The sequence below is a fragment of the Periplaneta americana genome, chromosome 3, assembly GCF_040183065.1.
Source record: "Periplaneta americana isolate PAMFEO1 chromosome 3, P.americana_PAMFEO1_priV1, whole genome shotgun sequence".
NCBI lineage: Eukaryota > Metazoa > Arthropoda > Insecta > Blattodea > Blattidae > Periplaneta > Periplaneta americana.
The window spans coordinates 24967646-24994312 of NC_091119.1; the positions used below are offsets into that span (position 1 = coordinate 24967646).

A 26667-nucleotide genomic window follows, 5' to 3' on the forward strand; every position below is an offset into this window, starting at 1 on the left:
ACAAAGTGTATCTGCCTATTATTAAGAGATTAAACAGTATAAAAAAATTATCTTATATAATACAACGAGTGCTCGGCGTAATAGATCGACTATTGATCAGATTTTTTGTATTCGACAGATAATGGAGAAAAAAATGGGAGTATAAGGGTACAGTACATCAGTTATTCATAGATTTCAAAAAGGCATATGACTCGGTTAAGAGGGAAGTATTATATGATATTCTTATTGAATTTGGTATTCCCAAGAAACTAGTTCGATTAATTAAAATATGTCTCAGTGAAACATACAGCAGAGTCCGTATAGGTCAGTTTCTATCTGATGCTTTTCCAATTCACTGCGGGCTAAAGCAGGGAGATGCACTATCACCTTTACTTTTTAACTTCGCGCTTGAATATGCCATTAGGAAAGTTCAGGATAACAGGCAGGGTTTGGAATTGAACGGGTTACATCAGCTTCTTGTCTATGCAGATGACGTGAATATGTTAGGAGAAAATACACAAACGATTAGGGAAAACACGGAAATTTTACTTGAAGCAAGTAGAGCGATCGGTTTGGAAGTAAATCCCGAAAAGACAAAGCATATGATTATGTCTCGTGACCAGAATATTGTACGAAATGGAAATATAAAAATTGGAGATTTATCCTTCGAAGAGGTGGAAAAATTCAAATATCTTGGAGCAACAGTAACAAATATAAATGACACTCGGGAGGAAATTAAACGCAGAATAAATATGGGAAATGCGTGTTATTATTCTGTTGAGAAGCTCTTATCATCCAGTCTTCTGTCCAAAAATCTGAAAGTTAGAATTTATAAAACAGTTATATTACCGGTTCTTCTGTATGGTTGTGAAACTTGGACTCTCACTCTGAGAGAGGAACATAGGTTCAGGGTGTTTGAGAATAAGGTGCTTAGGGAAATATTTGGGGCTAAGCGGGATGAAGTTACAGGAGAATGGAGAAAGTTACACAACACAGAACTGCACGCATTGTATTCTTCACCTGACATAATTAGGAACATTAAATCCAGACGTTTGAGATGGGCAGGGCATGTAGCACGTATGGGCGAATCCAGAAATGCATATAGAGTGTTAGTTGGGAGACCGGAGGGAAAAAGACCTTTAGGGAGGCCGAGACGTAGATGGGAGGATAATATTAAAATGGATTTGAGGGAGGTGAGGTATGATGATAGAGACTGGATTAATCTTGCACATGATAGGGACCGCTGGCGGGCTTATGTGAGGGCGGCAATGAACCTTCGGGTTCCTTAAAAGCCATTTGTAAGTAAGTAATACAACGAGTGCTGATAGTTTCTAGGTGTTTAAAAATGTATGTTGTCATGATATTTTTTTCGATACAGAAGGTCGAGAAAAAATTATGACAACATACATGAGTTCAGAAGCTCAATTAAATTAACACAGAGAAAATATCAATTACGAATTCTATTCAGTGAGATAATTCCGAAGCGAGAAAGATGCCATTTTGATTGGAATATAATCATGATGTTCATGTTCATTGCAGTGACTTACCTCTTTCATATTCGCAAAACACACAAATTTTATTACCTTTATTGCAAGAAGAACAACGCGAATATCTGAAATTTAATTTATTTAAAAACAACTGAACATTTCAGGTTATAGCAACATAATGAATAGTCATTAATAAATAGCAAAATGCATGTTTTCTTTACCGTAATTAAATGAACCAGAGATGGTAGGAATAAAACAAATGAATTGTAGAAGAAAACTAAATATTTGAGGTTATATCAACGAGTTAGATACTATAGAGAGGCTGAAGACCTCTGATAAGCGCTCCCAGCGGAGGCCAACAGTACCATGGATCGTTCCCTAAAAAACATGGCGGTCTGTAGTACCGCCAGCCTCCGCAAGGAGTGCTTATCAAAGGTACACTGCAACGAGTTGGTACATGTATTATATTTTTCAGATACATCAATATTTAATTTAAACATTTCGCTATAGGTTTTGTATAAAGATGGTTTATAAATGAAAAAGTAATAATTAAGACTTTAAAATTTCCAAAAATGTCTCATTCCCTCGGATTTAAATGAAATGTACCGTAAATCATAATATTCGTTGCTGGATAATTAAACCCTCTCAATACAGGTACAATTGCCGCAGAGAATTATAAGATAAGACGGACTGAGCATAAGCGAAATATCTGTATTAATAAGTTCGTACCATCAAGAGTTTAGTATTTATTGTGTTTATAGGGCCTACTCCAATTTTCTTTTTATTAATGCGTAGGGCTCTTTTTGTTACCAAAGAGGAAAGTTAGCACTTGCATCACACACAATTTGTCATTATTGTTCAAAATAATGTAAGAACAGTTTTATTCTGCAAAAGCCTCTGCTTAGTTGCGAGACACGTTTGAGATCGATGCTTGTTTCAAATTATATTAGAGTATACGATGTCTCCATCACGCGAAAAGAATTGTAGCTAGCTGTGGCTCCTATTGTTTCTGATATCAATGTTAATCGTAAGTATCTTATCGTTTCAATAAATGTGGTGAGTTATGATCACGAGTAACTTTGTATTAGTGTCATTCTTTAATTATTATGTTGCATGCTAAGAGATTATTTGTAGTTTTAATAATTTCAGTTTTCAAAAGTTCTCTGTGTTAATTCCAATTTCAAATGAATTTTTCTCAACAATTTAATTACTGGATATATATTTTTTTAATTTTCGCCACTACCTTTCCTATATTTTACTACTATTAGTTACATACGTCGTCTCTCTTGATGTCACCTGGTGAGCACTGAATTACATAATTTCCTATATTAATTGATTTATTGAAACTCTATTTCACTAATGTTAGCTTCACCAAAACGTTTGAATGCAGGCGCCATTTTCAGTCGACTGTCTATGCTGTAAACAAATGACGATCGCATGTCTAGATAATTTCTTTCCTAAATCCGTTACATGTCATTTCCCATTCTTTATTTTTTTAATTTAGTTTTTTTTTTTTGCAAGAGACATTTTCAATCCTTTTCACTTTTTGTATCTGAAAATTTGAGATTACGAATAATATGTTGAGCTTATTACGAATAATCTTTTAATTTTAACGCTACTTCCAGACACTACACAAATTTACCTACTTCCCTAAGTTGGTAGTAGTAGCGTTAGTGGTGGTAGCAGCAGCAGTAGTACTTACGTTTTGTGTAATGACGCTTTAAACTTCAGGGGTTATTCAATGTCGAAATGATCAATTGTCTATATTAATGACATTTGTTTATATATATATATAATATATATTATATGAATTACTGTACGATATTTTAAACTTACGATGGGTTTATTGAAATGTGTGCTCGTCGTAAGTCGAGGATTTTATATATATATATATATATATTGAAAGCAAATATGATTTTCTTGTCATTATTAATAATTATATATAACATTTTTATTTGCAAAGAATTTTCTTTAAGGAAACAAATACTTACCTCTTTCTCAAAGCCTTCACGTATGTTCGGTATTTTAATTCTATCTTGATGTTTCTGTAGGATCATTGCCTTGGCATAATCTATTATCGTGTCCACCATTTTGTTGGCACTCTCAGTCGTGGTAATGACGTAGTCTCTGAAAGCAAACAAATTATGTAAACCATTTCCATTCCATTATCTTATTCAATAGAATTAATATTAGTTGTGAGGTTTCCATACGAGTGACAAAATATGCAAAGAATATTACGTTTTCTTTACTAAGGTAGCACACGCGCAGGCACTTTTAAAATTGATCATTAATAGTACTATAGGCCATTCGTTATCTCGTGAAACCTACTTGTGCGTGGGGGGAAGAAGAAAGTGGATTGGGAAGCATCTCTCCTTCGCTATGCTTCTACTTGTTGCTAGCTAGCACACTTATCCCCACTATAAGGTTTTTATATAAGCTACGGCACACGTATGCAGTAGGTTTCACCATAATATAACGAATGACCAATAGCAATATTTTAGTTAATCATTCTTTCAATTATTGTGGTTATTAGTAGTGTCTTGCGCTTGGTTACTTAAAGTCTGCTAGCAACCCGCAACAGTGTAGGTATGTATGCAAGACAAAACAAAGCTAGACGGTTGAAAATGAGTGCTTCAATAGAAGAATTTGGTAGGGAGCACTTCATTCGGAAAGAGGAAAACGTCGTATTGTATCAGAAATAAGAAGATTTTTTTTTTTGAAATACTTAAAATCTTTACAGTCACTTGTTGTAATGTGTATAGACTCGTAAAGCAAGTAGTCAGTGTAAATAATTTTGTTTTTACTGTGATTTATTGTATTATTGTATTCTTCGTCATTCATTTATTTACTTATTTATTTATAGATGTGTCCATACATAGGCTGTGTCCATTTACAACGTTCACGTGTAAAACAAGTAGGCCTATTCATAATATTAATATCTATCTGTAATGTGGCATTAGAGGCGATAATACAGGGAGACAAATGCAATCTACAAACATTTCTAAATGAGCAAAGTTTAAACGTCAGGGTCAAAATATGTATTTTGTTTATTTTAATATTAACTAATTTTTAGTTGTGAATATTCAAATTTCAATCCTTTTAATAAACTATCATATTACTTACTTCAAAACTCATTTTCACTTTGATAAAATTTATGTATTAATTTGAAAATTGCAATTTAAATATTCAAAACTCTGGAAATAGGAGAAATAATGAACGTTGGTTTTTAAATTTTGGGTGAAAAATATATTGTGACACAAAATCTAGAATCTAGATGTGTTTTACCGGTACTTATTGTGAGAATAATCTTCTTGTTCCTTATTCAAATTTATTCCCAATACTTTTAGATTGCTGGTAAAAATCATGTTTTGGGAATAAATTTGAATAAGGGGGAAAAAAAAAGTTTTCTTCCCAGGCAGGATTCGAACCACGAAAGTCTTAGTTACCAATCTATCGTGATATGGAGTGAACAAGGTTCTGAAATCAGCTACAAGAGTCGGTCCGGTTTTTTTGTCACTACTGTACATATTTATAATCAATTAACAGTGTAGTGTTTGAACTTTCAGGGAAATAACTTGGTTGTTACTGCAGTAAGCCACATAATTGATATTGGCTGGTAACTGGAGTTGTATTCCTCTATACAGAGTGAGTTAGGACCACTGCGACAAACTCTGATGAACGATAGACTATATAATGAGACCATTTTTCATGAAACAACCCGTGTTCTCTGACGCGTCGTTTGGGAGGTACGCGACATCGAAGAAAATCCAAGTTTTCGTGATATTTACAATAATTAAATTAATTATTTCTTCAAATACCCTTGTAGACAGGTTACAGAATGAGTTCAAAGTGTCTTCCCTGAACCTGATAAAGGCTGATTCACAATAAACCGGGAACGGAAACGGCAACGAGAACGAGAACGAGAACTGAAATATTGTTAAAATAAATGTATTTAAATGTGATGATTCACAATTAACTATTGTGAACGTTCACATTTAAATAAATTTATTTTAACATTATTTCTATTCTCATTCTCGTTGCCGTTTCCGTTCCCGGTTTAGTGTGAACCAACCTTTACTTTCATTACGAGATACCGGAAGTTTAGGTATTATGAATCATTAAAATAGACAGGCAAAAAGGCATCATAAATAGCTAAAATAGGCAGGCAAAAAGACATTATAAATAGCTAAAATAGGCAATTACAAAAAAACTTGCATTAGACCCGCAACCTTGCACTTTATACTAAGGGATTTCGGTAGCAAGGAAAGCTTTACGCAAGTCGAATGCAAATTGAGATTTTCGACTCGATGTTGCAATTACTGTTGGAAGCAAAGAAATCTTCTTCCCAGTAGGCTTGGAAAGTGCATTTTTGTGTTTGGTTGTACTGATATGTTGCGATATGAAATATTTTGCTAGCTACAACAACGTCGCAATGAAAACTGAAAGAAAAATAACAGTTAAAAATAACGTTAGACCCGCACTCATTGTAGCCTTGTCAAATAAACACAAGCGATAATTAAAACGCTTACTGTTATACATTTTTGCACGGCAGCACTCATTGTTGCAAAGAGAATATGAACTGACTGAAAGACAATAATATACATTCGGTGAAGTCACTTTCATTGTAGCGGTTGTAGAAATAAATTAAAATATAGCTGTAGGCAATTTTTAATAATAAATTAATAAATAATAGATAAATAATCAAAAGCAAAAATGCATTTATTTTGTTAATTAGGCATTTATATTTTAAATGTTTATTTTATTTGGTTATTTTACGACGCTGTATCAACATCTAGGTTATTTAGCGTCTGAATGAAATGAAGGTGATAATGCCAGTGAAATGAGTCCGGGGTCCAGCACCGAAAGTTACCCAGCATTTGCTCGTATTGTGTTGAGGGAAAACCCCGGAAAAAACCTCAACCAGGTAACTTGTCCCGACCGGGATTCGAACCCGGGCCACCTGGTTTCGCGGCCAGACGCGCTGACCGTTACTCCACAGGTGTGGACTTTATATTTTAAAAATACAGAAAAGGGCAACATAAAACTGTGACGTTTCAGTTAATAAATAATAAAAAGTAAATTTAGGCTGCTAGATCCCCTAAGGGCAAGGGCCTCCTGATTGACAGGGCTTGGCTCAGTAGACTTCACTCGTTAGGTGAGCCGATCCTAAGGAGTGTTCTATGTACACAAACACTATATGCACTTGTAAGATTCGCACCACACTACACACTGAGGACGGTGGCTTCTAGATTTCTCCACAGCTGTCTGTCTCTTGTACTGCTCGTCCAATGTGGTCCTGCCTTCTTCTTGAAGAAATCTGCCCATCTAGTTGTCTGGCGTCCCACTCTTCTTCTGCCGATCCTGGGATCCCACAATATCAGTCTGTGCGTCCATCGTCTGTGGTCCATCCTTACCACGTGTCCTCCCCATTTTCACTTCAGGCTTTCTGCGGTGTTTAGGACGTCTTTCATGCCGGTACGGTTGCGTAGCTCCTCGTTCCTTACTTTGTTCCTCAGAGAAAGTTGCAGGATTTTTCTTTCCATACTGCGTTGGCAGGTTTGAAGCAAACGCCTCTGTTCTGATGAGGGACCAGGTTTGGCATCCATACAGTAGGACTGGTAATACACATTTTTCCAGGGTCTCAACCTTTAAGCTTAGCTTCTGGAATTTGTCTGTAAGTTTCCACCACGTGGGATCCACGCATCGGGAGGCGAAACCGAGGAAGACCTGGGACCAGATGGGCGGACTTCTTCAAGAGCCTAGCTGGACCCCTGTGGTCCAGAACAGCCAAGAACCGAGAAGAATGGAGATCGCTACAGTTTGCCAGTATCGAGTGAGAGTGCAAGTGTACACACACGAACGATGAACAAAACTTATATAGAACTGAATCTACTGTCATGCGGATTAGCTCACCGCATGATCTCTAAAGAGCTCCCCTTTTTAGGAGGCCATAGCCCTTCACGGGAAATTCAAAGGCTATTTCATTCATTTCATTCATTCATTCATGAACTTTAGAGACCAGAACTTCTTCCATGCCATTCTGATTTGTCTCTTTATTTCTTTCTCTGAATTGCTGGAGAAGGACAGGTTCTGGCCCAGGTAGGTTTAATCTTCCACATATTCTAGTGGCTGGCCATTTAAGTGGATCCGGTCTTCAGACGTGTTAGTCATTATTTTCGTCTTTTCTGGGTTCATGGATAACCCTGCCTCTTTGCTGATCCTGTCCAATTCTTCAAGCATCTGTTTTAGATCTGCTGCTGATTTCGCTACCAATATTATATCGTCTGTGAACCGGAGGTGGGTCATTCTCAGTCCATCTATGGTGATCCCGTCGTTACAAAGATATAATTCGTACAGATTTACTTTCAAATTAAAGATAGCTTTAACACAATTAAAAAGGCATTCTGCCAAAGTTCCGGTCTCTGCTGATTACTTTCATTGCATTGTTGTAGCAGTGACTGTTAGACTCTATCGAATATTTCAGATCTATTACCAGCAAAGATTTACCGTAAACATCTGGGATGGTATTGTTGTTGATCATCTGCTGGGACCTATCATTTTGCAGCCTTGGATTGGAAGAGAGGGACCTGATGCGTGGCCAGCCCGATCACACGTCTCAACGTCCATACTATTTTTTCTTTGAGGACATGTGACGAGTGTTGTGTATGCCACCCCCGTTGACACCAGAGAGAAACTGATTGAGCGAATATTCGTTGCTTTTGATCAAATTCGACACAGACCAGTAATGTGTGGCAGTATCCTACAATCACTGGTATGACTATGGAAAATGAATGTAATAGCTTCAAAGTAGACACGTTGAACGCTTTCTGTAACCTGTCCTCAAGGATACTTGAAGAATTAAATTGTAAATGTCACTAAAACCTGTACGTACTTACGTATGTAGACTTCATATATTTTTAACAACAGAGTTGTAACTTACTGGTATTTTGCAAAGGTCTTGTCATTACCGATAATTTTCTTTAAAGATCGTTTCTTCAGAACAGCATTGGCTTTGTCTTCTACTGCTTTATTCATGTGAAACGTTATACCTCTCCATATCTTTTTCACTATTGTCTTCTCTGCAAAAGAAAGATAAAAGGATAATTTAGCTTTACATAATAATGATATTCCGTCATAGAAAGTAGTTGTTAATGAACTAATGTCAAAACCTTATCTCAAACTGCGAACGCAAATGTTCATAACAAATGAACTCATAAAAATAGCCACCCATGCTAAATATACAGTTGCGAAATTAAAGCTAGAATAAAATAGTATAGAAATATTTAATATCATCGAACTACTCAGCTGGTGCAGCATGTGGAGTGTACCGCCTCGCTTTGCATGTTGATTTACGGAAAAATGTATTGAACGGCGCCAAGTAAGGCCTGTCACCCTTAACCCTTAAATTCGCAAAGTATCCTATAGGATACAACGGGTTAATAGGCTATATGCTATAATTTTAATAGAACAATAGAAAAAAATTGGTAGGAAAATTAAAATTTCACAATACTATAATATTGTACAACATATAAAATATGGACATTGCGATAGTTGTTTTCTTTACAGTCGACAACGTTTAATAAACTAGCTTTAGAAATGAAGTTTTGCCAATTTAAGGCAAAAGGCATCATATTTTGTCGCTAAAAATGTAAAGTTTTATGACAATTTTATCTCAGTATCTTAATTGCAAGTATACTTTGGAAATGACCGTTTTCATTTCTTAGCACGTTAATTTTGCACTAATTAAGTGAAATGCAATATGTTGCCATCTAGTGAGGAAAAGTTCGATTCTTGACGTGAGTGGAGTGTTATCTTCATTCTAGGGGCTTCGTACTTCATCCTTGTCTTGCTTTCAGACATTTAAATAAGAAAAATCTCATCGAGAGAATTGGCGTCTGGAAAGGTTCCCAAAATGCTGGCTGCGTTTCCACGTTGGATGGCTATTCCTATCGTTGCCGTAGGTAATTGGTGCAGTGAGGGTCTCCAGTAACAGTCACCAAACTTCTACCAATTTCTGAAACCAGGTCTTTTGCTTCTTTACTCCAGGAGCCTATTGTTTCCACAGCAAAGACGATGAAGATGTAATTGTCTACTAGATGCACGTATTTACGATGTTTACTGCGTACGGCAGATTCTGCTGCAGAGCTTGCGATTTTAGAAGTTGATGGCAAATGGGATGGAGGTAAGGTATCCACGCATGTCGTATCCCATATCAGCGATTTTCCTCTGCTCCACGGGACCAAGGTTAATCCATCAGGGGACTTTCCATCCGTGCGACTAATCCCAGAGGGTTCTAAAATAGCAGGGATACCAGAAGATTGTTGATTGATTGTTGATTATGTTGTTAATTGTAGAATGTCTAAAAAACGTCCCTTACTCTTGACACAGCTCAGAGCATGATAATTAATTTCTGCAAAGAGTTCAATCTTGAATCGTCTTTGGCCAAAACTGTTGCTTTGATAGCTCTAAAATATTCAATCTATCTTCTGAGAAATCACTTGCCTGGATTCCAACCCGGGTCACCAGAGTTGAAAGACGACGCTCTAGCTAACGGTTCGCAATAATAATAATAATAATAATAATAATAATAATAATAATAATAACAATAATAATAATTATTATTATTATTTATTTATTTATTTACTAATATTTATTGTGCTGTACAACAGCCTAGGGCTAATAACAGTTCAGCACAAGATAATAGTTAGCACAAGATTTACAATGTACAAGGAATAACCAATGTGCATACAAATAATTATGAAAATTGCAGACAAATACAAATAAACAGTAATGACAAAATAAATATATAGCAAAATACAAATAATATATACAAATAATTATTAAAATTAGTACAGTGAGATAATGAAAATAATGGCAATTAAATAAAATGAATTACAAATGAATTAATGAAATGATATAAATGAAGACTGGAATCATATAAGTAGTATTGTAAATATATGTACGCATGTATGTATTTATTTACACTGCAAGTGGGCAAGCACCCGGTGGCAGTGGTATATACAATATTAACAATACACAGTTAAAATGATAAGCAATACACAATAAAATTTATAATACATAATACAATTTACAACACATATACAATTTTATACACAATACAATAAGAATACACAATACAATTTAACACAATAATAATAAAACATAAAATAAAACACCTTATTTTACAACACGACCTACATAATTATGTATAGGTCCTACATAAGTTTCAATAGTCTTTCACTTTACTCTCATCTCATTCCCTGTAGTGGCACTATGACGCATTTCACTGACACTTTAGCACACATTTCACTGACACTCTGTAACACATTTCACTGACACTATAGAACACATTTCATTGACGCTATAAATTATCACTGATCGGAACTGTTCACTGCACTGTAAAACCATAACTTCACTGACTCACCTCGCTTCACTGATACAACAGTTCAAATAAGTCAAATAATTGCATTCTTATGCATACTTATAAACAGAACTACATTTAAACTAAACATTTCTAGTCTAAGGCCCTCTTACACGCTATTTTTAAATAATTTACAATTCAAACCAAGGAAGTAAACTCGTAAGGCTAGATAAATACATGTCACCTTAAAAATTAAATGTTGAATGTCACCTTAATTTTAATTTTCACTTTATACACAACTCTTTAAATTATTCTTGATATTTCATGACCTACTCTAACTCTCTGGGTTCTACCTTTTAAGAATTCTTGGATCCATAGCACCACTCTTTTATCTATTCCTAGCCTACTTAACTTATCTATTAATATGTCATGTGGCACCAAATCAAATGCTTTCGAAAAAATCAAATGCTTTCGAAAATGACGAGAATAGTATGATACATATCTCAACAAATGGCATAAATTAATAATACTGACATAAAAACTCAAAAAGTATATACTGCACATTAAATGGATCCAAGTTCAATCCATGCAAATTAGCATATTTAATACATCTGCAGACCGGAGACAGAGATTTAGAATTCCTATTATTATGAAATCTTAAACCCTTAGCAGGAATACGAAGACTGATATTGCTTATGAATGATTCACAATCAATATCACCCTTAATGACTTTACAAAAAAATAAATAATCAAGATCCTGACGTCTGGTAAACAAACTACCGCAATTGAAATATTCGCAATTAATCTCATATTTATAATCGCAATTTGGTAATAATAATAATAATAATAATAATAATAATAATAATAATAATAATAAAACTATCAAAGGAAGTTCTAGAGTTACTGCACAGAATGTAATTTTCTCTCTGTCATATGATGCCAAGAAAATTAATGGACAGAAGTCAATGAAGAATAAGAAACTTTTTCATTATACCTTTTGCATATTTCCCAGAAATTTAGTTCCTTTATAATGTAGCGAATGATGTTATTGTGTATAGCTTATTTTCTTGAACTAGTAATTTGGAAAGACATACATAAATGGAAATATGCAGTCGAGTTAAAATGTGAACTTTTAATTCTCTCCATTGCACACAAAAAACATTCTTTATAATTAAGATAGGCCTATTTGACTTTAATTTATAAATTGTAGGATATAAATACATATTTAAATAATATTTACAGTAAATAGTTTTGTTTACATTGTAATTGAATTGGTCATTGCTAAAAGGCCCTTTCTCCGTATTTTTGCAAAAATGAGTTAACTACAGATTCAACATCCTTACACATAAATACACAATCTGTGCTAAAAGGACTTTCCTCAAGCCTTCATACACACGCACAGTTGAGCATTTCATTTTTCGTGTCATGCTAAAATGCCCTTACTCCAGGATAGAGGGCCTTCTAGCTGTGAACTTGTCATTTAGCGGTGTTTCCATCTGATGACAAACCTTTATACTTACTATACTATCAGCTATCTACATTGTTTGAAGCGGTCTGTTTATTCTGCTCTGATCTTTATTTGTGTTTTAATACAAATTATTATATTATACGCAATTTCGGCTAATTAAAATGGAGACTGAGAGTTTGAAAAGCAAAAAGAGACGTAGTGATACTTGCAGTTGGAAACGAAATATATTAAAGAAAGCCAAAGTTAAAGGCACTGAACATGTGACTTACTCTGGAGAATTGGTGGCTGAAAGACGAACTGGTGAGGATTGTAGGTAAGTTCAGAATATTTACACTGAATCACTGACGTAAATGAATATTGCATAAAAATGTTATTTCCTTAGGCCACAAAAATCTTTATAGGCTATATAAAATATTTATGCATGCACAAAAATAAAGTCACTCATTAACTGGTGGCCCATGTTTTACAAAAGAGGTTTTTGTAGAATCTTATGGTAGAAAGGTACCTCGGTGTTCGAAGTTGTCATTCGCCCCTGCGAGTTATTATGAATATATGTACAATGCCACTCTTCCTCATATTGTTTCAACATCCAAGTTCATTGATGGTTGTATTAGGCATACCTTTGCTCTTTGTCTACCTGGAATTGAAAACATAGTCCTTCCCCAACGTCCTACTTATGATGAATTGATTGCAATCAACCCAGACAAAATGCAGGATATCAAGAAAATTCTATGCTACATTCCCCATGAACAGTTACCTTATTATGAGAAAGTTGTAAATTCTCCACTAGCAGAACATAGAGAAAATACAGAATGAAATCGTCAAGTTAGATTTAAAACAAGGGCCTAAAACTTTGTAATACGTAATTAAAATATATTTTAAGGAGAGAAATATACTTTTAACTTGAAATAATGGTAGTTTATTTAATTTACAATCCTGTATTTTATTACAGTACTCCATTTTTAACAAATGTGAAATTATTTTAAGTTCACTGCTAAAAGGCCCTTAAATTTGAATTTTTAATTAATAATATTATACAAACTATATATGACAACAAAATAAAAATTGTGCTTCCAGAAAGCACAAATATACCTTTATGATGGACAGTCACCACATTGCTCTACGAAGATTAGTATTTCTTAAAAACAGTTTTTTTTCGATTTATTCAGAACTAACATTTTTGGACAAAGGGCCTTCTAGCAATGACCAATTCAATTGTTTGCTATATTAGTTTTCTTTTTGCGAAAATTAGAATTTAAAAGTAACATTTTCTTTTAGTTCACTCAAGTGTAAAATGTGTTTGTAATAAGCAGAGCTGATTTTAAAAGGCTCAGACATTCCTTAGTAAGGAGAATGACTGTCTGACTTGCTCTGTGATCTGTTGGGGCTTGAACAAATTTTCAACGAAAAGTAGAAATAGTTATGCATAATTACAATTAATTTCTTCGAAACGTGGAGTCTGGTGACCTATTGGGCATCTCACTTCATTTATCTTTCGATTCTCTACAAGTAGCAAAAAAATCGATTTAGAATTTATTTATTTATTTATTATTTAATTAGCCATCACCTATTTGTGTTTTTCCATTGAAAATAAAATACCTATTAATTTTTTTTATCAAAATTGTTACATTTAATGTGTATCATTCCCGAATAAATTAACTCATTACTGAACGAGAACAAAATCCAATCAGTAACTTTGAAGAAATCTCTGTACACTGACGGCCGAGAATATAGACAGATAAATTGCATCATGGTTACCAGAAACTAGAATTTTCGCGAAAATTTCGAAAATTTTTTTTGCATAATCAAATTATAGGCTACCCTCTCAAGATAAAGGAGGACTTGTTTGAATTAAAATAAGCTGCTCGAATAAAGAATAACATTTTCTGTCGTGATATTGTATTTAAATTAGCATTATTAATGTCTGTGTGGAGAATATTAAGGGATTAGGTACAGCTTATAGCAGTAAAATTTTGGAAATATTCAACATTTTTTTCCTCCATTACTGTATCTTGTACAGTAATGAAAATTAGTATGTATAAAACACTGTTCTTCTGCTATATATATAAAAAAATATTTTTACGATTTAAAAGAATTATTTACATTTTTTTTTAATTCAGTTTACTGTGCAGTGTTGAAGCGTTTCCCACATAACTAAAAAACTATCCAACATTCTGTAATTAAATTTATTGTATGTATTTATGCATGTCATATCTACAATATGATGGAAGATAACTTCTTTACCTTTGATAGATTGTCTGATAAAAAATAAATTCACTTTAAAAAATGTCAAGTATCAGTATTTTCCTCTAACACAAAATAAAAAAATATATATTATTTATTAAGAAATGTAGTTGAAAGGGCATTAGATTGTAAACATGCGTTTCAGCAATAAAATAAAAGAGAGGGAACATGAAACAGTTAACAAGTTTATGAGTTATGAGGGAAAAGCTTCATCACTGCACAGTAAACTGCCATTATTTTGAATTTTGAAAAATGAAAAAGTGTATATAAATAATTTTTTTAAATCGTAAAAATATTTTTTTTTCATATAGCAGAAGGACAGTGATTTACACATACCAATTTTCATTATTGTATAAGATACAGTAATGTAGGGGAAAAAAATGTTTAATATTTACAAAAAGTTTACTGCTGTAAGCTGTACCTAAACCCTTAAATGAGCAAAGCACTAGATCAACAAATATGATAGCTGGCAAAGACAATATTAAACTATAATTTATTATCGGTTAAAAATCCGTTTCGTAAGTGCGTGCATGTGTGTCTGCGTATATGCGTGTGTACGCGTACTGTATATAAGATTCTGATCTGCCGTCAAGAAGCCACCTACAGAAATACTCATTTTATACATTAAGGCACAAGGTATTTTAACTTGCTTGAGTTTGTAAACCAGTATTTCATTTTGTCTGTCAAGATCCATGCTCTGGTACTTTATTAAATAATAATCTGCTTCTTCCCTTCTTTAATAAAATAAGAGACCGCCTTGTTATTGCTTAAGGACGGTGCTTTGGGTCCTTGATATTTCCGGTATGTAATAAAGTAGTCAGTGGAGGAGTCAGAGAAAATGAAATATTCCTTAGTTTACTGAGAAAGCAACAGGGAAGATGAAATTTTTTGTCTGGAGTAACGGTTCTTAAAATTAGGGTTCACCCTCTCGTTTGAAAAGAGAGAAAGTTTTGCGCTGAATATTTTCTTTCATTCTTGGACAGCTTTTCTTTGTCCACGAGTTACACTCTCCGTTCAGTCATATGATTTCAGCTGTACACACTAGATTTACATATTATTGTATTCCCGTGAACTGGAGTTGCGACGACACCAGACTAAAGGCTTGTTCACAATAAACCGGGAACGAGAACCAGAATGAAAATGAGAAGCAGAGGACGTCATCATCATCATATCCTTCACGTATTAGACCCTACAGGCTCTGTTACGGTTTCATGCCAGCGCTTTCGTGGTCTTCCCAATTTCCTCTTTCCTCTTGGTACATAAGTAAGAATCTGTTTAAGCCATCTAGTGCGATCCATCCTTTCGACATGTTTTTTTCACTGAAGTCGATATTGTTGAAGAAAATTAACTATAGGATCCATTTTTAGTTCCTGCAATATGTCCACATTTTTACGGTGTTCCAGCAAAGAGCTCTGCATTTTGGCTGTTAATATTATGAGACTTGAATGTAATATAGAGTTCCTGTGGATAGGCTACAAGCGTGTCTCACAGTAGTCCAGTGGTAGGGCTGCTACCTTAATAGCCTTCTGGACAGGCGTTTATATGGCATTTCCTCCATATGTGTTGGAACAATTATACCGCTGTGACTCGGTCCCCAGAGCCTCGTCTGTTTAGGAACAGGTTGCACCATGTGAAGGTGAGGTTGGGAATTAGGTAGGAGAGGTGATAGATGGAATGAACGTCACTACCCTTTGCAACCTAGAAGCAGAGGACGTGAATATGAAAATTTTTGATGCACAATAAACCGAGAACGTAGATGACTATGCATATCGATATGCATGTCAGTAACGATATGTAAAGTCGATATTACGCATTCTGATGTTATTTGTGTATAATTAATCAATGGCGTTCTTTCATGAGTGCAAGGCAGCCAACATAAACACAGGTTAACCAACTTCGAAATTTCAACAAACATTTCATTAGGTACGGTACTATAAATATGCCCATGAATCTTTATTATCACAACCTATTTTAAGTCTACCATGACGTAAAATAATTAGAGAAGAAATATTTGTAATAGAACAAAAATGAACACAACAGTAGTTATTGAATTGAAGCATGAATATGTAGTGTGTAATACAACCAATACAGTAATAAAATATGATTCACTTACGATCGGTGTTCAAAGATGCAGCTATTGAAAGCCACGTATTCTCCTTCATTTTCTCATCTTTATACGAGGCGCGCCGCTTATCGTAAACGTGAGGATTTTCCTCAACACTCAATATTAGAATCTCATCAAATAAAAGTTGCTCCATGATGCACAGCACAGAACAAAATAATGCATAGGTTATGTCACGGTCTTCTTGCTACAAAATATACGACGACAAAATAGCTTTTAGATGGCAATAGAACGAATCTAGTGGGCTGTGGTCGGAAACGTGAACGCCGAAGTTGAAACTTGGCCAACTCTCCGTTCCCGATCCCGGGCTCCGGCAAGCTTTTCGTTAATTGTGAATGCTCATATTTAAATGTACACATTTTAACCATTTTACCGTTTTCGTTTTCGTTCCTATTCTTGTTTCCGGTTTATTGTGAACCAGCCTTTACACTGATAACTGCAACATTATATCGAATTAAATCTGTCATCTCGCCAAAATATCATTTCAATATCATCGATTCCACCGACTAAATAATTTCACAACTGATACAGGGTCTTTAAATACCCGATTAAATTACCCTTTAGCTCATTATACAGAGTGATTCACGAGGATTTACCGTCACTTACGGAGCTTATTTCCGAAGTCATTCTGAGCAAAAAAATATCGTATAAAAATTTGTCCCAATCTCAATATTTTTAGTTACACTGATTTGAAATTATTAGTAAAATAACTCTTTTCTTCAGTTTTAAGGGCAAAAAGATATTACAAATTGAGAATGAACTATTCAGAAGTGTTATTTCTTTAATTGGCTGCTGTCCTGAAGCTAAAAATGTGTTGATAATTGCTTTGTACAGATATTATTTTTCAATTTTTAACTAAAAATATTATCATTGTTAGTCACTTATCACAAAAATTGTTACAAATCATACGACTTTAGGAACTTGCTGGATATGTTGAAAAACTTTTCCGAACCACAACTGCAACAAGAAAACAACATGGGTATCGTGTTCCAAAAGAATGGTGCACCACCTCATTGGGCGATAGACGTCCGTGATTATTTGTCCTGAATATAGAAGTATTCTCGTCCTCTCTATATAAAAAAAAAACACATATACATAATTCAGTCCTCCTGATAATTGTACACATACTAATAAAATGCGTAATGCGAAATGATTTACTTTAAATGTTATTTTAAGTGACCATGCTTCATTTTATTTAGGATGCTCCTTGTTATTATTATTATTATTATTATTATTATTATTATTATTATTATTATTATTGTTTTTATTAGCTGTGTTTATTATTAATTGTCATTATTGAGTGTAATTAGGTACCACTGCCACCGGGTATATACCCATTTGCAGTGTGAATAAATACATACATACTAATAAAATTTGCATTAATTTTTAAATATACTTTTGTAAATGAGTCTTTGAATTCAGGAGAAAGACAAGTTTGAAGTTCATAAAAATCTTCGTTTTGTAGTGAAATGGAATAAAAATAGAATAATAAGAAGGGTGTATACTTACGAAAAGTATCGCTGTTAACAAACACAGATAACCTTGGGCTGGTGTCATGTTGGCTTATCTGAAAAATAAAGTTAATATTCAGTCATTCATTATCTGTAAACTGGACAGTGTTAATAGCACAGGCTAAGGAAGAGCATTGATCCTATTGATATACGAGGAGTTTGGTATCAGAGTTGGACAACCCCACTTTTGCTTTTTCTACAGGAGAGGCGAAAAACTAGATCCTTGGGAACCAATGTCACCCTTATAAGTACATTTTTAAAATATTGCCATGGATCATAGAAATATTTTTTCAGTCTCAGATTGTGATTAAAATTAATATTTAGGTCGAAATTTAAGTTCAAAAAGTGAAATTATCCATCTCTGAAACTAAGTCATGGAGATGTCTGTTTTTGAAACCAAATGAAGCCATATTTAAAGTGGAGTTGTCTGTTTTTGAAACCAAATGAAGCCATATTTAAAGTGGAGTTGTCTGTTTCTCAAACCAAATGAAGCCATATTTAAAGTGGAGTTGTCTGTTTTTAAACCAAATGAAGCAACATTTAAAGTGGAGTTGTCTGTTTTTGAAACCAAACGAAGTCTTATTCAAAGTGGAGTTGTCTGTTTTTGAAACCAAATGAAGCCTTATTCAAAATGGAGTTGTCTGTTTTTGAAACCAAATAAAGCCTTATTCAAAATGGAGTTGTCTGTTTTTGAAACCAAACGAAGCCTTATTTAAAGTGGAGTTGTCTGTTTTTGAAACCAAATGAAGCCGTATTTAAAGTGGAGTTGTCTGTTTTTGAAACCAAATGAAGCCTTATTCAAAGTGGAGTTTTCTGTTTTTGAAACCAAACGAAGCCTTATTTAAAGTGGAGTTGTCTGTTTTTGAAACAAAATGAAGCCATATTTAAAGAGGAGTTGTCTGTTTCTGAAACCAAATGAAGCCATATTTAAATTGGAGTTGTCTGTTTCTGAAACCAAATGAAGCCTTATTTAAAGTAGAGTTGTCTGTTTTTGAAACCAAATGAAGCCATATTTAAAGTGGAGTTGTCTGTTTTTGAAACCAAACGAAGCCTTATTTAAAGTGGAATTGTCTGTTTTTGAAACCAAATGAAGCCTTATTCAAAGTGGAGTTGTCTGTTTTTGAAACCAAAAGAAGCCTTATTTAAAGTGGAGTTGTCTGTTTTTGAAACCAAATGAAGCCATATTTAAAGAGGAGTTGTCTGTTTCTGAAACCAAATGAAGCCATATTTAAAGTGGAGTTGTCTGTTTCTGAAACCAAATGAAGCCATATTTAAAGTGGAGTTGTCTGTTTTGAAACCAAATGAAGCCACATTTAAAGAGGAGTTGTCTGTTTCTGAAACCAAATGAAGCCACATTTAAAGAGGAGTTGTCTGTTTTGAAACCAAATGAAGCCACATTTAAAGAGGAGTTGTCTGTTTCTGAAACCAAATGAAGCCATATTTAAAGAGGAGTTGTCTGTTTCTGAAACCAAATGAAGCCATTTTTAAAGTGGAGTTGTCTATTTTGAAACCAAATGAAGCCACATTTAAAGAGGAGTTGTCTGTTTCTGAAACCAAATGAAGCCATATTTAAAGAGGAGTTGTCTGTTTCTGAAACCAAATGAAGCCATATTTAAAGTGGAGTTGTCTGTTTTGAAACCAAATGAAGCCATATTTAAAGTGAGTTGTCTGTTTTTGAAACCAAACGAAGCCTTATTTAAATTGGAGTTGTCTACTTTTGAATCTAAGTCTCTTCTAACTCGGTTTCAAAGCATATTTACGTAAATAGTACTTATTCACCCACAAACCGATTATATAAACAATCAGCCATGTTGATTTCGCGATGTGTGATGAGAAAAGATGGTACGAATGTGGGCTTCTCATTGGCTACTGAAGGAATTGTCCTAATTTGAAACCAAGCTACAGTGGAGTTGTCTACATTTTGATTCTAAAGCGCACAATTAAGTGCTATTTTCGCTCTGTTATGTCCGTTTTTTATTTATTTTTTATTTTTTTCCTTATTATGCTAATACTCGTAATTTGAACCTAAACAGTTCCAGAATCGCATTCAGCACACAAAATCGTATGAGAAACAATCAACATCTCGAAATCGCAAAAAAATGGAGTTGCCTAACTTTAATACTATGCTCCTCATGCGATCGTAGAGTGAAATTGTGAGAAGATCACATATTTTTTATTGCGGAAACTTTAATAACATTTAACAAGGGAACCGCTGTTTTAAGTTACGTTACGTAATGTACGTGATATATAGAATGAACCGCAATTTTTTAAATTGCTTATTTTATGACGCTTTTTCAACTACCATGCTTATATGTAACTTAAGCTTCTGAATGAGATGAAGGTGAAAATGCCAGCGAAATGACTCCAGGGCCCAACGCCAAAAGTTACCCAGCATTTGCTCTTGTTGGATTGAGGGAAATCCCGGAAAAACCTCAGCCAGGTACCTTTTCCCAATCAGGATTTGAACCCGTGCCCGCTCGTTTCACGGTAAGGCGTGCTAACCGTTACTCCACAGCGGTGGACGTGAACAGTAAGTAATGTCATTCATTTCAGGGGGTTATTCTTTGAGATATTTCAAACAGAAACTTTTAATACAATTTTTCTGGTTTGTCTTCCTTTTCGAGATACAAATTGTTTTATATGAAGCATTTCATAGCGTGTTTTGGGAAATCCATTGATTTAATTCAAAATATGCTAGTCAATTTAAGAGAGTAGTGTATTATGATAATAAATTATTGAAAGAATTTTAGTTTTGTCCTTCGTATGTGTAGAAATTTGATCCGAACGAATGTAACTTTTAGTTCTGTAGAGGAATCAAAGTTACATTTGAGGGGCTTAGAACAAAAAGCAGGTAGTGACATTTTGTAAAAAATTGAGATAAGTGCGTGTTGTGATAGCCCAAAAGGATGTTTCTTTGGCATAAAATCCGTAAGTGATCACACTGTTCAGTGCTGGCATCTGGGCGTCATTCACTTATACTCTTTACAAAACTTCTTTTCTGTTTAGAGCAAAACCCAGGCAAGTGATTTCATTGGCATGGTTGCTTTGTTACATCACCTCATGATTTGTCTCTACAAGAAAATGGAAAATAGGGAAGAAATAACATCCTTTAATGGTATGTTAAAATATTAAACACCTATTTCAACTTGAGTTTTCAACGGCCACATACTGACACATGAAATAAGTGTGACACATTTTCTATGAGAATCGCTCATGAGAAAGATGAGCAACTCTTAGCTCAGTTGAAAATGGAACAAGAGCTGCACCTGAGAAGACTACAAAACGCAACCGAACAGAAGAAGATTTACAAAGAAAAGTCAAAACAGGAGGATAGCCTAGCTGTATTCACTTTGGACTTAGAAAACGTTGCCTCCACCTTCACTCACCAGCAACAAAGTTTATTACCTGGACTTATAATTTTGGTACCCATAATCTTAAAACTGGTAAATCCACCTGTTCATGTGAGGGGAAAATACTGCCTCAAGAGGATCGTAAGAAATTGGTTCCTGTCTGAAGAAATATTGTAAAGCTTTACATGAAGTGAGTCGAATCATTGGATACAGTGACTGCTACGGTGGTCAAGATCAAAACAAAAACCTGCTTACTTTTTGGATGTACATCGTGAAGACCAGCTCAATACAAGTCATTGTATGTTTCCTTTTCCTTGTTAATGTTTTATAAATTAATTTGTTAGTCGTGAACATTGTAATTGGGTTTTGCCTGTTATGTTCAACAACAAATGAATGAATAAATAAATAAGTAAATAAACTAATTAATTAATTCCTGGAGCCAGACCATACTTATATGGAATGCGATCAAGACTTTGGCTTGATTAAAAATAGTAAGCGTGTGGTTAATAATATCTTTGTTCCTGAGGATTAGATCACTACTGTGAAAGCAACATCAAAAAACTTTTCTGTTACTCCAATGAACAATGAAGATTTCTTCACAGTTATTATTGTTATCCAAATAATATCTTTGTTCCTGAGGATTAGATCACTACTGTGAAAGCAACATCAAAAAACTTTTCTGTTACTCCAATGAACAATGAAGATTTCTTCACAGTTATTATTGTTATCCAAATATTGAAACCCTATTTTACCCTTTGGTATTTCTTCACAGTTAAGTCCATGGACAAATTTACAAAGACGACCATAACCAAAGATAAAGAAGATAATACTTTGTCATAGAACAAAATAAGATGAATACGCATAGAAAAGGAGAATCTATTAACTATGCTTTTCAAAGAAACCCTGAATGAGGACATCCCCTTCAGAAGAGATAACTTATTAAAACCAGACAGACAGACCATCAGAAGTAATGCTCTCAAACCTCTATTCAGGAGATGTAGCCGTAAAGGCTGCAAAATACAAAAACTGCGGGAACTCAAATCACTTGTACCTCTTGTTCATCACACTTTCTTTGACAGTCTGTCTCACTAACAGGTTCCAGAAACTCGACAAAGAGAACATCCTTCCACCAAAATTCAGAATGTGATTCCTGCAGAAGTGTCAGTAAATGAAGACAGTGACTCTGATTAGTTGCGTAAAGCAGAATTTTCTTTGGTTGTGGTTATGGTTAATTTTCCCTTATTTAATGGCGCTTTCAACATTTTAGGTCATTTGGGCGTCGCCGGTGCGCCAGAATTTAGTCTCGCAAGATATCTTTTACATGCCAGTAGGGGAGAGTTGGGTAGTATCGGACATCGACTAATATCGGACAGTGCATTTCTTTCATCTACCATCAGGTGATAGTACCTGAATGACATGGTTACGTTTCTGTGATGTCGCATGCAGAAACGTAACCATGTTATTCAGGTACTACCATCTGGTGGTAGATGAAAGAAACTCACTGTCCGATATTACCCGATGTCCAATACTGCCCATCTCTCTCCTAAATCTACTGATTCAAACACACTTAAATGCCATAGACCTGAGCCGGGATCGAACCCGAGATCTTGGGAAAGCCACCGGCGTAGCTCTGTCGGCTAAGGCGCTTGTCTACCGATCCGGAGTTGCGTTCGGGCGCGGGTTCGATTCCCGCTTGGCCTGATTACCTGGTTGGGTTTTTTCCGAGGTTTTCCCCAACCGTAAGGCAAATATCAGGTAATCTATGGCGAATCTTCGGCCTCATCTGGCCAAATACCATGTCGTGATCACCAATCCCATCGACTCTAAATAACCTCGTAGTTGATACAGCGTCGTTAAATAACCAAGTAAAAAAAAAGATCTTGGTAACAGACGGCCAGTACTCATGCGCCTGAGCTACCCAGGCCGATAATGAATGACCTAAGATGTTGAAAGAGTCGTTAAATAACGGAGAATTAACCATAAACAAACCAGATGATAATGCTAAATGTCATTATTAGTATGTTAAAGTCACTTACCTTGTTTTTGCATTTCAATGAGAATGTTTTCAAAACCAGTTAAGTATTTTGTGATCATTATTCCTATGCCTATAATGAATGCACGAACTTAATTTCACCTCAGTATTAATACTTATGACATACTTAATAGATACAAAATTTTAAAAAATTCACCAAACTTGTGTGTAATATTTTATTGCATCTAGAACTTTAACTGTAATTTTCTCAAAACTAGCCTTCCGTCACTTACCTGCTTTTTGTTCTAAGCCCCTCATTTGTTCGGATCAGATTTCTGTACATTTAAGAGAGAAATTCTCTCAATAATTTGTTATCATTCTAAAGGTAAGATACATGATGAACCGTAAGCAATGTCATTAATTTCAGAGAGTTTTTCTGTGAGATATTTCAAACAAAAACTTTTATTACAATTTTTCTCGTTTCTTTTCCTTTTCGAGATATAAACTGTTTTATATGAAACATTTCATAGCATGTTTTGGGAAATATATTTATTTAATTCCCAATAGCCTATGCTCAGTCAATTTAAGAGAGCAGTCGACCTGGTTGGCGAGTTGGTATAGCGCTGGCCTTCTATGCCCAAGGTTGCTGGTTCGATCCCGGGCCAGGTCGATGGCATTTAAGTGTGCTTAAATGCGACAGGTTCATGTCAGTAGATTTACTGGCATGTAAAAGAACTCCTGCGGGACAAAATTCCCGCACATCCGGCGCTGCTGATATAACCTCTGCAGTTGCGAGCGTCGTTAAATAAAACATAACATTAACATTAAGAGAGCAGTGTATTATGATAATAAATTTTTTAATTAATTTTAGTTTTGTCCTTCGTATGTGCAGAAATTTGATCCGAACAAATGTAACTTTCAGTTCTGTAAAGGAATCAATGTTAGTCTATATTTGTTCGGATCAGATTTCTGTACATTTAAGGGAGAAAACTAAAATTCTCTCAATAATTTATCATCATTCTACAGGTAAGATAGATGATGAACCGTAAGCAATGTCATTAATTTCAGGGAGTTTTTCTTCGAGATATTTCAGACATAAAAAATATAATAGAATTTTGCTCGTTTTTGCTTCCTTTTCGAGATAAATACTGTATTATATGAAACATTTCATAGCGTGTTTTAGGAAAGCCATTGATTTATTCCCCAATATGCTCGGTAATTTTAAGAGAGTAGTGTATTATGACAATAAATTATTGGAAGAATAATAGTACATTATGCAAAGATCCTATAATGGTAGTAATTAAGACGCGAGGATGTTTATGAAACGAGCGCAAGCGAGTTTCATATTTTTCATACGAGCGTCGTAATTACCATTATAGGCAAGTTTCATACGACTTTTTATGCTCGACCACATTTCTAACTTGAAATTATTCGTAAGTATTCATGTTATTGTTATGTGAGTGCAGTAGCCTACCTCATGAATTGTGAGATGTGCGCAGACACGAAAGTATTGATTTTTTCCGGGAAACGAATGTCGACGACCTTGATATAATCTAGAGAGTAAGATGAACATTAGTCTTGATATAACCTGGAAATTGATTTAGAATTGAAAAACGAGATGACAAATTGAATTTATTTGAATATTATTTACAATTAACGCTAATTATTATAGTAACAGAACATAACCTTCTGCGACAATATTGGATTTCCAGCTCCGTGACTTTTCGATAGTTGTCTTTCGATTGCATATCGGAGAATAATCGAAAACCTGAACTTTAATGAATAGGTGTACTTTAATGACATGCATTAAAGGACTGCTACCAGGTGTATAATTACTACATTTCGGCATTGTCGAGCACAAAATCCATAATGACACTTTCGGCGGCCAGGTTCGCAGTTGGGATTTTTCTCGACGTTCTTCCGTTTCCCCATATTAGACATCTACATCATTCCGTCAACATTTCTCCATTTCGTCATCATTCTAAAGCATTCCCCGAAAGCCGACTGGCGATGTACGGAGTGGGCTGATTTAGGGACGAGTGGGGGTTGCTTGCTCGACACTTGGGTATGCAGCGAGCCTTATTGTAGTCAGTCGGTTTGGGTTAGGGAATGCGCCTAGATTGAGGGTTAACGCAATGGATCCTGAAAAGTCGCAGTGCTGGGTCATAGTGCCCCCCCTTCCGAAAATTCATTCCATTCCGAGGCAAGACTCTTCCTAGGGCATAACAATGGTTGCCGTGACTTCACGACAAGGGACATCCAATTTGTCTTCAGAAGAAAATCATGGTAATGACTAAGTACCGGATTTTTATGTAATATCAAAGTGTGAAATATGTACATATTTATGTAAGAAAAATAAGCTGAATATGTACCAAAATATGTAAAATCATGAAAATATTTAATATCAATATCTGGCAGGTATAGAATAGGTAAGACTCTCCAGTTGTGATTTCATAGAGCACTCGAATTTTTACCGCACACTTGACACATTACTATTTTTCCATCTGTAGTGAAAGCTTCGTCCATCGCAATCCATGATTTTATTTTTGTCGTTAGGGTTGACGATACAGGGGCCATTTTAGTTACTTAAAAACAGTAGATAAACTCACTTGCACTTTATAAGTGTTGTAAGTACTAAAACTAGAGAACTGAGTGAAATGAATGACACAACAGTACTGCAAGCACAATTTCGCTTTACTGGATTAGGTAAAAATAAGAGGAGATGTGGGACACATGCAATTTAGCTGCTCCCTGTAAGAAACAAGTACCTACTAAAATCTCAAACTATAGGCATTTACAAACTGTTGTTTGAAAAGTGACATTCTTGTCTCATTCAGAAGGGTAGGATTATTCCAGCCGAGCACCATATTTTCTAATTGCTCGGAAAATCCCTTTTCCGTATAGGTCTACTAAATTTAAAATAAAGAGGTCAAGCAATAATCTGAAAGTCTCATGTCAGATTTGACACAGGTTTTCCCTGAAAGAATTAGGAAGAGGGTGGGGTAAGGTTGCAAATTGCATGGGAACGGCTTGCTAAGACGTGTGCAGAACAATTATAGTTCGAGACAAATCATGTCGTCCTCGTCCCACTCCACCGCATGAAGGCAACGCTACTTTCTGAGTGATTTTTACAATACAAAGTAGTTGTATGAGAAAGGTTGCCTTTGTTCACT

General features: G+C 34.8%; 1 protein-coding gene across 1 annotated transcript in view; it reads right to left on the bottom strand.

Moving 5' to 3' along the window:
• The window catches only part of LOC138695860 (uncharacterized), a 138139-nt gene that overhangs the window by 71557 nt on the left and 39915 nt on the right, over positions 1-26667 (bottom strand). Inside the window, exons 6-8 of the mRNA XM_069820154.1 lie at positions 18171-18228; positions 8407-8545; positions 3458-3593 (exon numbers count right to left, since the gene is read on the bottom strand). Coding sequence (XP_069676255.1) covers positions 3458-3593; positions 8407-8545; positions 18171-18228 — 333 coding nt within the window. The remainder of the gene's footprint in view (positions 1-3457; positions 3594-8406; positions 8546-18170; positions 18229-26667) is intronic.